General features: G+C 36.3%; 1 protein-coding gene across 3 annotated transcripts in view; it reads left to right on the top strand.

Annotated features, from left to right (window-relative positions):
• Positions 1–277: 277 nt before the first annotated feature.
• Positions 278–15,612, top strand: part of LOC135682248 (uncharacterized) — a 32,845-nt gene continuing 17,510 nt past the window's right edge. Inside the window, exons 1-5 of one of the 3 annotated variants that reach the window (XM_065197048.2) lie at positions 278–430; positions 1,657–2,079; positions 6,746–9,397; positions 10,138–10,224; positions 15,245–15,553. In XM_065197048.2, coding sequence (XP_065053120.2) covers positions 2,004–2,079; positions 6,746–9,397; positions 10,138–10,224; positions 15,245–15,553 — 3,124 coding nt within the window. In that variant the 5' untranslated portion in view covers positions 278–430; positions 1,657–2,003. Of the gene's footprint in view, positions 431–827; positions 2,080–6,745; positions 9,398–10,137; positions 10,225–15,244; positions 15,554–15,612 lie in introns of those variants that run through there. The other 2 variants (XM_065197049.2, XM_065197047.2) reach the window with 2 other exon arrangements.

Genomic DNA, 15,612 nt, shown 5'->3' on the forward strand with positions numbered 1-15,612 from the left:
AAAGCCACATTTTTTCTGAGTTATTCAATCAAAGGCTTGAATCATGAGTTTTGAATTACCATGTATAACCGCTTGAGATAGTTTAAGACAGGCTTGCTTTTCAGCAGGAAGATTAGATGGTATTATTCAAGAGATTCTTTCAATATACATGTTTTCCTCGAATTTTTGTGATTAGGCCGTATAACTGGAACAAACATTGCCGCGAGTCTTAACATTTCTTATACCTCTACTTAAATTAAGTGCCGACTATATTCATATATCTACTATATGCATTACGTCACAGAATAGAAATTGGGCTTTTTATATTCTGTGGTTGCGCTGAGTAGTCTGCATGGACATTATTTTCTGTCATAATTGGCCAAGAAAAAAACAAAGTGCTTTTGCATCTTCTCTTTCCAATACCTCGAATGCATCAAAGACTTAAGAGGCTGTAAGTACTGATTGCATATTCATAAATATATTATAAGTTTTACTTAGTGAACGAAAGGCAGTTCGCAATGAAACTTCTTTAAGGGAATGGTTAACAGTTTCCTAACTTAAATTGCCTCATCCAAAATCAGACAAAAACTATACTTGAATTTCCTGTAAGGATCAGCTGTATAAGTTAAAAGCAGCCGATAAAACACATAGCCGAAAGCCGAAGAAAACTTCGTAAGGATTTTTCTTAAAAAATTAAACACTTATTGAAAAACAATTTTGCATCGATTGTCCTCAAGTATGAGTGATCAACTGATTGCTGAATTCAACAACAAAAAGCGGTAGGTAAAGCTTGTATGTGTACCCAGCTTTGGTCGAATTGCGGTAAACGTGTATTGCTAGTCACTGCCGCCTTAAATAAATACGGACACCAGCAGAGCAAAGAAATCAAAAGACGTCAGAGAAATGCAATCACTATTAGTCGATACCTTTGCAAGGTTTTAATACCATGTAAAAGGAATGTTTGTAGTAGAGAACAATAATTTTGTTTCTAGGCAATCAGGACTGTTTCCTTTACTCTTTCGTGGAGAGGGGGGTTAAGGGGTGGATTCCACGCATTAGTACAGCTTGCTATCGTCTAAAATAGTTGGCGATTGTCACTCTTGTCCAGCACTGCGCGTTCAGTTTTAACAGCAGTGCTATCTGACGAAAAAATCTATAAATGAAAATGCGAACACAAAGTGGCAAGTGCACGACGACTGGAAAGTGAAAGTCAAAATAAAAATTTCATTGTGTAGTCAGGGCAATTTGCAAAACAAAACTTGGGATGCTAAGAAACCCAAACCAAGAAAGGAGTTAAAGACAAAGCTAAAGCAAGAAATTAAATACAAGGTATTTGTGTTGGAACACATCTTGTCATCGATTAGATTTGTTCACTAAAGCGAGTAAGGGTTTCAGAAAATACTGAAGGAACTCCATTGTTGTCTGAACCCAGAGATTTCTGTCTGTCCGACATTCTTATTGGTTTGACTCTCGACTGAGACAGACTATGCTCGCCGATTACAGAACTGATTAGCGCTTTAGCAGGTCGAGAATCAACACCTTGCATAGTATAGTGAATTTTATCTTCCACCAGCTAAAAATGCACCGCTCTCGCCGAATGAATCGTACAGCTTCGTTAAAGTTTAATGAATTTTCATCACGTAATATTCTTAACGCCTTACAATTTGCCACTTGCAGAGCTTATCGTGAATAAAGAGGTTGCTCCGTGAAAGTATCGATGGCCAGTAAAGAAATCTTGTCATAAGCCGTAATTGCAATTTAGCCATGCAGTTTGATGCAGAAGTAGCCTTGAGTTGCAGTTCGTCAGAGTGCTTTTAGCCACTAATCATACCAGGATCAGGATCAAGTTTTGAATTGCATTTCCGTACATTGGATGGACTATATTCAATATATGTGTACATTCTCAGAAGGTGTTGAAGTTACACACAAAGTGAATTAGCAATTATGTTTGCACAGATCTTGTTGTGGCTCTGCAATTAGCTGCATGACAACTTTTAATCGATTGGAAAAAGAACGAAAGTAGAATGACAACTGCCAAAAACAAAGAATTGTTTCGTCTGTTGATAATTTCACTGATTACGTTCTCAAGCTTACACGGAGGTAGGGATACAATACATTTGCAATATTTGATAATATTTAGAAAATATATCAATAGTCTTTGGAAAGTGTTTCTAATTTGCTGGATTTCAAGATATTCCTATTTATTATTTGAAAGTGAAATTATATACATAATCTGCTTCATGCGGTCCAATTCTTGATAAGATGAAGCATTTGAAAATAAAGCAGTCACTTAAAATTGTCACAGATAAGCGTCAGAAATGCTTGGCAATCTTAGAAGCTGTAGTCCCCTAATACAGAAAGACTGTCATGTCTGTTTATTATCGCTTTGTTTGCTTACAATTATTCTAATCTAACGACGCTTCTGTCAGCTTGTTTTCGCCTTTGGCCCTCTATTTTATTTCAACCTGACTTGTGATTGCAAACAACCTGGCTATTCTTGACACTGCTTGACTTACGTGGGAAACAGTACTGCAATCCCCTACGACCTGGCAGCTCTTTATGTTAAACCTTCCGAACGTAAACTTCGCTAGACCTACTGGAGGCAGAAACTTCAATAATAGATTCTCTAGTAGTAACATAATAGATTTTGCAATTAGATATGCCAAGATTCAATTGTCCTTGCTGTTTCGAAACCATTTACCCTCTTCTCCATTGGCTGCTACTTGCATTACTTAAACACCCCTTTTTCCAAAATTCTGGTTGTAGCTATGTGTTTTTCACGTGAGCCACACCTGTTTGACTGGTATTTGAAATGTCATTGCCTTAAAGATATTTAGTAGTATAAGAAACATGACATGGGTTTGAGAAATACGGCAATAATCGAGTGGAATTTACAAACAGAAAAAAGGACTGACAGCCCTTTGGTACTTTTTACCAGTTCCAGATACCACAGTATGTTTTATATTGATGATGTGGTAGACATGCACAAGTATGTTTTTTGTAGCAACTATAATGCCAACGAAGAACAAATTTATGTAGCAAATTACAAGAAAATGACTTAAATGCTGATCCAGTCATTAATCACTGACAGCAGCTGCTGCAGTTATAATTAAGGGATCCAATATTCAAATCGCAACCTTTGGAAAATTCAAGTTTTTGACTGACGTAAAAAAGGGAAATGAAATTTTATAAAATTGTAACAACAGATGCTCAAAATCGCAATGAACGTAAACCGTGAAAAAATTAATGCTTTCATCTTACTGCAAATTCCTTTAATTTTTGACATTTTAAAGTGTTGTAATCATCATCGATATGATTGTTTCAAAGTACCATTTCTTTTGAAATTATTTTATATGATCGATACCAATTCAAAATATATGCTTAGTACATGCCCAACTTCATACCATCAGTTGCAATTGCTAACTGCTACTGTAAGCAACAGTCAAGAACTTCTTGTTCGTATTATACCCTCATTTTTGCCCACCGGTGAAGACATGATATAATGCCTGCCAAATGCCTTAAAACAACAACAGCATTTTTTGTCAGTCACATAATGTGTTTTCACTTTCCCCTCTCAAAATAAGTTATTCTTCATAGATCTACGCGATCACTTATCAGCGTTATTATTACCCTCTAGTTTGAGTTATTGCTAGCCAATTGTTATTGAAATTATCCATTAGGCCTTATCGTTTGTGTATAAACATTTAATGAGAAATTTCAAAGTTTTTTCAATAGTGTTAAAAAGAGAAAATTGAGCTAATGGTTTTAGGAAATAAATGAATAAAAAGCTTTCATCTGCTTCAAATTTTAACGATTAACTTATCTTATACCTAAATATTTGCATTAAAACTTTCCTGCTTTTTAAACATAGGGTTTGATGAAGTTGTTAACAATGTGTTCAGCCAACCTACAAAGCCTATTAACAAACATGTTATGCCATTTCTGCAAACGTAATTTGAGCGGCCAAACCTCTGAATAAAGAAATTCTGAAGAGGGTAGAAAAACCTATTTTGACATATCATAATCCAATCAAAAACTACAATGTAATTTGTTTAAATTTAACAACCGTGGGAATGCAACAGGATTGCCGCGTAGGCGATAATCAAAATGATAAATTTTGGAGAATAACAAGTACAATGTTTTCTCTTTATAAATAAGGCACCACAGAGCAGGTGAGCAGGGTTTGGAGCCCAAAACTTTGGCCTAACATTCTTTTATTCCATTGAAATGGCAACCTGTTTTGCAACATCTAGGCTTGTAAGGATTATTTTCATCTAAACCCCAGCCTGTTAAATATATACCATTGCCTAATGGTTTATCAGGTAGCTTTCTCATCAGCCAGTGGTCATCTGCAGTTAATATATCTAACAGGTCATTGGTAGTTGTATGAGAACAATTTACAAAAATTTGTTATTCCAAATTGAAAACTTTGAAATAGAAAAACAGGTAGATTGCATCATTGCAAATATTTTATTTAGCAATAAATTGTATAGGCTTAAGTCTAAATTCAATTTTTCAACCATCATACCATATCATTGTTGAAAAAAATCCACGATAAGCATAAAGTAAATGCATTTTGACTAATAAGTGCTTATTTGCTTCTTTCTCTATTCGTAACGTATTCAAAAAAATTGTGCTGAAAGTCTGCGGGCAACAGATTAACCTTCGTTGCAATAGCTTTGCTTGTAAGAACAAGAAATATTCACAAAAACAACGGCATCGTGGATTTTCTATTTGTGACCAAATTACCCATGTTCAGTGCAGAGGAGAGAGAGAGGAGGGGGGGGGGGGTTCAGATGGGTTACTGACGGGGTGCCTTGGCTAAAGTAGACCATAAATAATACCTCAATAAAAAATTATACCTCAAACTTTCATTAATAGAAAAAATAATGAAAAAAGTCTATAAAGAAATAAGGTAGAAGCAGTTTGAGTTATTGACTGCTTGAATGTCAAAGATACTATATTTTTGTTGAGAATTTCTAATCTTTGTGGGCTCGAGCTGAAGAAGTCGAAAAGCTTCGGAATGTGTACCAAATAATGTGAATATAGCAGGGGAACATACAGCAATATGTACAATCATTGCTAAAAGTACTTTGAACACTCAGCAATTTGCATTGTTTTTTTCATATTTTTTAACTCGTCCCGAATACTCCTATTTCCGCACCACCTTCCCCCCTTAAAAGTTGATAACTTAGAAATATATTATAGAATTTACAGAAAAGCGTACTTTTAAATCCTCTACGTCTTTTTGTCGTAAACCAACATGAATTAAGGAGGAAATGAGGAATGGCTGAATATACCTTTGAAAACTGACGTTAATGTACCAAAACTTTTGGTTGGCATTGTACGTCATACAGATTTACACAATTGCACGCGCATCTATTTACAACATTATGTCGAGTTTTGTTGACGAATTAAACGTTTTTCTGAGAAATTTTCATTTTTATGCATTTTGGTGTCAAGATATCAGTTATGCTAAAATTATATAAAATAGCAAACAGAATTAATAACCACCAAAACAGTTTAGCCACAATCCTTTTTAAAAATTCCAGGGGGAGCATTCTCCGTACCCCCTAGAAGGATCTGCCTTGGGCATGCTTTACTATTTATCTTTCGACCCAACCCGGGACCCATAAATCCTCTCCGCGGCGCTGCTCAGTTTCTTTAATACTGCATCAATTTATCCCTTTATTGTTCAGTTTTAGTTATTATCAGATTATTGTTTTATTATTTAGCGTAGGCAGTAGGTAAGTCGATTATTCCTTTATGAAATGTTGTGCGATTTTAATCCATTGACTTACCCCCGTTATTATTCAAAAGAATCTAGAATTGTTGATAAGGTGGATTTAATGGTGGGCTCTTTTTTGCAAAGGTGGAGCTCATCGTGCATTGTGGTTGATTATAAACGAAAATGGCCCTGTTCATAATAAGGTTGAAGGTGATATTAATAACAGAACAGTCTATGTTTGAAAAATAGACGAGTTGACAAAAATGCATGCACTAAGAGAAAAGCAGAAAGAAGCTCGATTTGCATGCAAAAGCTTTGATACAGCATGCAAGGCTTTTTAGAGCTGCTTAGTTAATGCGAACTTAGTTTATCATTACTTTTGTTGAGATAAATTTTCACTAAGCTTTGGTTGAGTTCTATTCGTACTCAGCTGTTCATTAAAACTTTGCAAATTACAGATTAAATACATGCTGATTTCTCGATGATCTTTTAATTTAAGCTGAAGGAGTTGACTTAATGCATTGATCGAAATCCCAAAACAGTAGATACCTGTAAAGGCAGTTCATTTGCATGATAATAGGTATTTGAGTGGCGGTGCATGTTTTGTAGCTCCTTGCGAAACAGTTCACAATCCTACCTGCAATTTTTTAAAATGATGCCAAATGTTGAAAAACAAGACAGGTATTGCTCTACTGTTGAAAAACAAGACAGGTAATGCTCCACTGTTGAAAAGCAAGACAGGTAGCTGTTGACAAATACTATTCGTAGCTTCCCTGGGCCATTTTCTTACCAAGTCAAATGGTAGTTATTTTCTTAAACTGTAAATGCGAGGTATAACGTCAGATTATTGCTCAAGGTGAACTGTTTCTAAATTATCTTTCGTCCTTTTTCTGCCCCCACCTGCCCCCACCTGCCCCACCTGCCCCCACCTGTCTCGCCTTCCTCGTCTGTACGACTTTTAGCAGCCCTTTATCGGCCTAAAAAACCATTCTGCTTTTCCTTAAAAAAAGTTGACAGGTTATTTCATTTATTCTACAGGAAATTCATTTCAGCAAGCTGGTTTTAGTCTAAAAAAACTCCGGAGCCAGTTAGTTCCGAAGACTGGAACAACCTACGTTGGGCCTTGGGACACAAACCCAACCAACGATGAAGGCCTTTACATCAATGGCATAAATTTCGACAAAGATTTATTCCCAGTGGTGCCTCAGTCGGGTATTTATTTTGTCGGATTGAAAATTTTGTTGGAAAATGCACTTCGTAATGTCCAGTATGGCATACGCCTGATGTCATCTTTGGCTGGCCATTCGATTTCGTCGTGGACCACAAATTATGACATTGATAAAGAACTGTCTCTTTCTGCGAATTTACGCCTGACTGTTGGGGAAAGACTACTTGTAACATGCGATAATGAATTTGGAAATGTAACTATCCTTCCCGAGAGTTCTTTTTCAATGCAGATGATAGGCCAAGTTGGTGTCTTACCGAGCTTCCTTGCGCGGACTCTCGAAGACGAGCGGATTGGCCAAAATAGAGAGTCTCGAATTGTCAACTGGAAAGCCTATCATAAGAGCTTAACAAGTTTTTCAAGTGCTGAAGGCATCTTTGTTCCGGTTGTTTCCAACAATTATGTGTGCAGCTTGAATTTAGTTCTTGAATATGTTAATGGCATTGTTGAGGTAACATTTAAATCTAACCAAAGGACTCTTTTTACAATCAGAAGGCAGTTTCAAAACAGAGAAACAACTATAACTGTCCACGCCAGCAAAATTTTCGCGCTTCGGGAAAAGGAGGTTTTCCAAGCGACCTTGAAAGGGTATAATGCAAGCATCATTGTCTCAAAGGCGACAACGCTTTCATGTGCCTTGGTTGGTGAGGATGACAAGGTAGAAACCCTTTCTATATCATCCGCTCATGATATTTTGTTTGAAAACCAAAACTGGCTGGAAGTCAATTTGTGGAAAGAAGTCCAGGCGTCTTCTTCATTTCGACTTTTGGGTGAGGAAGGCAAGGTCTTTTTTCCTGCCAATCTCGCTTTTATAGGCCTTTCTCTGTCCGTCACTACTTTTGAAAGTGATGACGTAACAGTTGCTCTTATTCCTGGTGGAGTAAGTACCAAGGAAGGAACTGGAATTTATAAGACGTTACAGCTTAAGGGATCAGGGACGAGGATGATTGCTATGACAGGTTTGATCAAAACAGTGGACGATAGTTACATCTCATTGATCATAACAAGCAAACTCGGATCCAAGATGAGAATATCCGATGGGGAAATGAAAATCATTTTAAAAGAGCCGCGTGTGCCTATGATGCTCCTACCGTTGATAAACAGCAGTGTTCTTAATGAGACTATAACAAAATGGCAGGCTATAAATATTGATAAAGAGATTAGGGAGAAGCCATTTAGGACACAAAGTTCTTACTGGAATATCAAAGACCAGAGTTTTTCACCAAAAGAAGCAGGAATTTACTACATATCAGCTTCTTTTCAAGCTGCGCTACTAAATACGACAGTCACACCAAAAAGAGCTTTTGAGGCAAAAGTCTTTCTTAAAAGAAATAACAACAAGAAGGGCAAAGAAATGATGTACGGTATACAAAATTTAAGGGAAGAGCCAAGAACCTTGAGTCTTGCTGGTGCAGTCAATCTTGATTCCAATGATAAACTCTTTTTAATGTTCAGATGTCAAGACTGTAAATTGTCTGCATCTTCAGGAATATCTGCTGTACTGCTCTCTAAGTCTTTCAACATGGAAGGGTTCTCGACTAAGCTTTCAGCAAGTCAAAATAAATCAGTGAAAGAAAGCGTTCATATCGATCGCTGGTCATGGCACTTCGCTGATTTCTATCTGACAAATTCATTCAATGCAGATACTGGCGTGTACGAAGCTCCTCACACTGGGGTTTACCTCATCATCTGCACGCTTATAGTGCAAAATATTCAAAAACAGGGAACTGTCAGTCTACGAATTGACATAACAAACAGTACTGCTTCTTATATTGAGGAATCACTTCCTGTTTCAGGGGATGGTCCAGAGTCGATGACTTTGACTGTACCAGTGAAACTTAATCAAGGCCAAGCAGTTGCCCTGGTACTAAGCGCTATCAATAGCCAAAACATAACTATAATCAACGGTAGTAAATTTTCTATTACAAGCCTCATGCACGGGTCATCAACACTTCCGCCTGGGTTCACACTTTCGCTACGAAACATTATGGCATTTTCGTTTAGATGGAGCTCTCCGTTGAAGGACTGGTCACAGGATGCCATTGCAGGTGCATTTTCCAAGAAATCGGAAGCACTTTTTGAATTCAACGAAAGACAGGGAGAAATGATCATTCGAAAGGAAGCCGTTCTGCTTCTCAACATCATTGCTCACGTGAATGTTGACCGTGGCAGCCAATTGACTTTGAATGTTAGAATCAACGAGGAGATCGTTGAAAGGGTTTTATCGGTGACTAGTTATGTTGATTCAGTCGAGTATCTCAAAATTTCTGCAGCTCTGTTTGTGAAAAACAAAGACAGGATTACCGTGGAAGTACAGTGTTTAAACAGACGAAGCACATATTATGTCTTGAGAAAAACTATGATGTCAGCTGTGTTCCTGTCAAGCACTTCAACTAAACCTGGTCTAACTCTCGGTGTTCGCAAGTCCCTTGTTGGTCAAGTCAATGGAAAGAAAACATTTCGCTGTAAGCTAAACAAATTTCATTATACATTTTCGCTTCACTAGTAATTCTGTTTAATCCACTTATTTCACATCAGAGCAAATAACGTGTAGTATGACCTTCTGGCAAATCGCTCTCTTTTCACTTTCAATTACACGCAACAAAGTTTTGATCTCTCGTTTAAATTGAAAATCTGTCGGTCAAGATGACTCTGATACCGATTCTGGTGCTTTAAGAATCTCAATTGGAAAAATTTAGTTTCAAAGCATTAGTAGAAAACTTATAGCATCACACTAGGAAGTTAAAAGTAACTAGGTACTAGAAAGTAGAAAGCGATTTTCAGCAGTACAGAAAATATTCAAAATTCTCTCTAGGTTATAGCCATCTATGATGTAATGGCAATTTGCAAAAGTATTTATTTTCGTGAGCATTCATGGATTAATTTGGTGGATGAGCTTATTTTCAAGTTTGTATCCTTTTTCAAAGTCATCAGGCAAGGTCTCTCTGAACTAGATTTGCAATTTTGCAATTTTCTACCTAGAGGAATGTGCAAAAGACTCGTATGGTATCAAAAAACTTTCGCTTTTTGAATAACTGGGTTGAGTGAGAAAAAATATAGGTAGCATTTAACAATTATAGTATATTCCATTACATTTGAATCAGTCAGCCTAGTACAAAAAGTTCCATTTGCATTATATTAGGAAATTTTTCAATTTTATTTCACTAAATTTGATGAAACAAGATGCATTTTTTATTTACCCAAGACATACTAAAGAACGACTGTTCTGGCTGTTACCAAGACAACATTCCATACAACGAGTCACAGGGATACTTCCAGATTCCACTTGGAGGTAAGACTATTATAACTTTTGGGTGTTATCTCTTTAAGCTGCAGTCATTACTTTCTAGATTTTCTCAATCTTTCCTGCTACAAGTCTACATCATTTGATACTCTTTCATAGTTCTGAGTTTTGTTTTGAATCTAAAATAAAAAGCAACATCTGAAATATTTCTTTTACAAAGATTTTTAGACATACAAAATGAGGTTGAATCAGGGCCTATTTTAGTGTGTAGTATTTCACACTTTGTGCAGTATTAATTTAAAGATGTGCAGTATTGATTTCGAAATTGTGCAGTATTCAATTTTGGGATTTGTGAAAATGTCTATTTGCGGCTATCCCAGATTCCTGCTTTGTTCACAAAATGTAGTTTTCCTCGTCAGTTCGATATAGAGTTCATGTATTGTAATTCTCGTATGACCATCGGGAAGACTCTCTTTCAAAACTTTAAACAAAACGAAATGCCCAGAACCAAAAACAAAACATCTCCTGTAAATGTCAGCATTGCTGTAAATTTCGTAATTTGATCCTGTTGAAGACAAAACATTCACTAACAATTTATCAGTTGCCCTATCATGCTCTGGGCATCTGGCAGAAGCTCACTTAACTTAACAAAAAGAGCCTAATAAAACTTTTTCGTTGTACTGTCCAGACAAAACATGAGATAGTGACTCCGTTTACAAGAAATAAATGACTATGTTTCTATTCAAATTTTGTAGCTACTGTTTGTTTTGTTGCTCTTTTGAAGAGTTATTGTTGATTGCGTACACTATCGTCTGTCTGTATGTGATTTCTACATCATGGCCTATACACGTGTTCAAAACTCGGGGCATTTCCTCGCTACGCTTGCATGGCTAAGACACCTAGGGTTCACAGGGGTTTGCGATGATTGCAACAAAAATTTCCTTTAAAAAAATATAATTATAGAGGTGCAGTATCGAAAATTTCTTTAAATAGGCCCTGGGTTGAATCAAGTACTTCGTTCGGACTATTGAAATCACATTTTTCACGCTTCTTTTGATAAGGAACCACTTTATAAGGAACCTAAATGTAGAAGGCCGAAATATTTAAAGAACTTATGCTACTAAAAACGAAATCCCTAAGGAGCTTTCCAATTTGAAAAATCTTTTTAACTGCAAGCATCAAGAACTAAAAAGCCGGTTCCATTTATTTGCAGCCAATACTTGCATAGATTGTTTGCTATTCGTGTGTCAAGTGCTTCATTTCATTGAGTAGTTTCCGCATATGCTTTCTCGCCCCTCTCTCTATTAAGTGTAAAGGCTTATTGTAGTCAAACAAATTAAGGAGCTTTTGGTACTAGAATTTGATGATTTGAGGTCTACGAATAAGGAACATTTGGAACTAGGCCTTGAGGTAGGTTCCTTATAAGAAAGCAAGTAGTCTTTAACAGTAATGGGAGCAGCTAACTGTTCGAAACAATAGTATTACAAAGTTGTGGTTGTTTAGAAGTAAAAATCAGTAATGTTCTTCACTAAGAAACTCACTAAGAAACTCAACTCACTAAGAAACTCAACTCACTAAGAAACTCAACTCACTAAGAAACTCAACTCACTAAGAAATTCAACTCACTAAGAAACTCAACTCACTAAGAAATTCAACTCACTAAGAAACTCAACTCACTAAGAAACTCAACTCACTAAGAAATTCAACTCACTAAGAAACTCAACTCACTAAGAAATTCAACTCACTAAGAAACTCAACTCACTAAGAAATTCAACTCACTAAGAAACTCAACTCACTAAGAAACTCAACTCACTAAGAAATTCAACTCACTAAGAAATTCAACTCACTAAGAAACTCAACTCACTAAGAAACTCAACTCACTAAGAAATTCAACTCACTAAGAAACTCAACTCACTAAGAAATTCAACTCACTAAGAAACTCAACTCACTAAGAAATTCAACTCACTAAGAAACTCAACTCACTAAGAAATTCAACTCACTAAGAAACTCAACTCACTAAGAAACTCAACTCACTAAGAAATTCAACTCACTAAGAAACTCAACTCACTAAGAAATTCAACTCACTAAGAAACTCAACTCACTAAGAAACTCAACTCACTAAGAAATTCAACTCACTAAGAAACTCAACTCACTAAGAAATTCAACTCACTAAGAAACTCAACTCACTAAGAAATTCAACTCACTAAGAAACTCAACTCACTAAGAAATTCAACTCACTAAGAAACTCAACTCACTAAGAAACGTTCGTGGATTTTGCGCTTGTATAGATTTCTTACAATAAATAGTCAATTTGTATTAAGTCTTTATCGCTCATCAACAACAATTCTGCGCATGAAAATTTCTGTTGTTATCAAGAATCAAGAACCTTATTAGCTGAAGAAGAAGTAGAGGTCGTTTCTTCTAAGACAAAGAAAAACATTGGCTGCTCTTGAAGATACTATGTCCTGTCAGTCAACCGTTCTGAGTTAGCAATAGGCTTTGTAGCGCGTTTCTGATCGACAGAACATTGCAAATTACGTTGCTGATTGGGTACGTAACAATAGGTCTATTGTGTAGTCCAACCAATGGGAAATCTAAATTGCCAGCGAAATGCGCCGGGATATAGTGCCTTTAACATAATAGGTATCCTGTCGCTATAATCTCTAATGATTTCAGCAGAAGCTTGAAACGTCTTGTTTTATCTTTATTGGATATCTTTGTGTAAACACTGAACAAAGCATTTTCTTAAAAATGGTCTTCGAAATTGATCTAGCTTTACTTACAAATTAGAAAACCAAGGATTCGAAAACGTTTGTTGGAGCCTTGTTAATTCTAGAAGACAAGGTTCTTAAAATTTTTGCCAACAAAGTGTTACTTTATGAAGCCAGTTAAACCAAAACAAAGTGAATGGCAAGGCGTCAGAGTGGAAAATCACTAAGACATCAGGAATGACGTTGAAAGAACTTTTCTATTTATAAAATAATCTTGCTCAAAATCACACACAAAGCAAAGCAAAGTGTATCAACATTCCTGGCTTCATGTTGTTTTGTCTTCAATCCCCTTTTGCCGTCATTCTGCCAATGACAACATTCAATAAAGAAACGAATCACAAGGCCGCCTCCTTTTTTCAGATTCATAAATAGTTAGCAAAAATGTGCTTGAAATATGTCAAATCCAATTGCCTAAACCGAAAACACAAAGTTTTTTACGATGCTATTTTTTGATATGATTAAATGTTGAATAGTTATATTTGTCATCTTTTTTATCAATGAGGTAAAGTTTCAATTGAGAAGAACACTGTTAAAAGTTTGTTTTTGGCTCCAACTCCATACACATTGTGCGAATACAAGCTTTTTTTATAAAGCCTGGTTCTCATATATCGGCGATCGTCGCGATGTGGGCCTTGCAATGCTTGCGGTATATAAGGACATAAGTTTTTGTACATCGCCGATTATCAGCGATCATCACCGATTAACCAAAATAGTTTGTTTCTTGCGATCGTCGCCGATGTGGACCTTGCAATGCCTGCGGTATATAAGGACATAAGTTTTTGTACATCGCCGATTATCAGCGATCATCACCGATTAACCAAAATAGTTTGTTTCTTGCGATCGTCGCCGATGTGGACCTTGCAATGCCTGCGGTATATAAGGACATAAGTTTTTGTACATCGCCGATTATCAGCGATCATCACCGATTAACCAAAATAGTTTGTTTCTTGCGATCGTCGGCGATGATCGCCGATGGAAAAATGTCTAGCTCCCAGTCTACCTCTATGACCACACTGGCGCCGAGGAAAATGGCCGAACAGAAGGATTTGTCCCAAGAAATCTAAAGAAGTATGAAAATCTATCGATCAATTATGTAAAGGCTTTCAAGACAGGAGATTATAAGCTAATTGCTGGAAGAAAATTGCAAAGGTCTCATCGAAGTTATATTTTCTGTTTCAAAATCTGACTTTATGCATTGGCTGACGTTTTCATTAAGTAAAAACACTGTTATCAGAATTGGCGAAAAATTATCAAAATGAGGCTCTTTGTTTTCATGGTCACAACAGGGCCAGAAGATCGCAGGGGCATCGCAGACAAGCAGTATATGAGAACACTTGCATCGGTGACGGTCGCCGAAGGTCTGCGACATATGCAAAACACCAGGCTGAGGTTTGCCTAAAAACTAAGAACAACATAAAATATAAGGCAGGTGAAATTCAACAAAGCCCAAGAAATATAATTCCAGTAAAAATTGAAAAATGAAAGAATAGCGACAGAAAAACAGAAAGCGATTATATTGATGCGAATTGGCATCAATATCTTTCTCAAACACATTTATGTTCGGACCCTACTATGCACAAAAATTCAATTTAAAAAAGAAACAAAATAAGAAACAGGTTAGGCTGAACTTATGCGAAAAACTAAGAAACGCCAGACTGAAACTGGAGCCAAATGTTCTTTTGGAAAAAGAGTGTACCGATAAAGATTTCTGCGAAGCCTGCTTATATTCATGAACATTTATCTACCTTTAGGTCAATTTACTGACAAAGTATCAAAACATGGGAAATGAGGGCATTCCCTCTTTTTAGGCAGGGCGTTATAGGTTTGTAGCTAAAAGCCTACGCTAAAACTTTGGTATCATAGACGAAATTGCCTAATACCTAACTGCAAGATGACAACAGCATGTCTAACGCTTCTTGAATATAAAAAATTTAAAGGATAATACTATGTATCTAAAATGTGACAAAACTCAATAACAAATACCTCAATCGTTGCAACAACTTTCAGTTTTAAAGGTTCATAACTTTGAACAACACCTTTCTGAGGCATATCTTCTCTTCTTACTTATTTACTTATTGTCAAATGAAACAATGTAACTTTACGTACAAAACTTTACTGCAAATGCTGAAAATTTCCCAATTTTCGCTATTAATGTACTATAATATATTTAATGTAAAAATACTCATTTTCACCTATGTGTAGGCCCTTTTTATTTTTATGAAGCCTAAAAGTGATAATAGGCCCTTCATATTTTATCATCAAGCTTAAAACCATGTAATAATCTCTTTCTATTTCAGGTAGATATCTTATTTCTGTAAACTTTGAGCTACAAACTGCATCTTTGATGGACGTTGTTGAATGCGGATTTCTATCAGTTGAGCACGGCCAATCAATTTTGAGTGAAAGCTTCAAAGGAAGTGGGCTCTACCAAATATCAGGTATTGCACTGATCGACAAGGCAACGAAAATCACATTCATGTGCACTCCAGAGAACGATATTCAGTTCTTGGGCTTGACATTTATGACCATAACTTTGCTGCAATACTGGAAAGGGATTATCACTTCTGTTGTCAAGAAGGCAGCTGTAATTGATAATATCAAACTTGGTAAGCAATAAAGTTACTTGATAATTTTTATAATGTTGGCTTTGATTATAGCTCATCTC

This window comes from Rhopilema esculentum, chromosome 16 (assembly GCF_057945365.1).
Source record: "Rhopilema esculentum isolate cy_ngs chromosome 16, ASM5794536v1, whole genome shotgun sequence".
Classification (NCBI taxonomy): Eukaryota; Metazoa; Cnidaria; class Scyphozoa; order Rhizostomeae; family Rhizostomatidae; genus Rhopilema; species Rhopilema esculentum.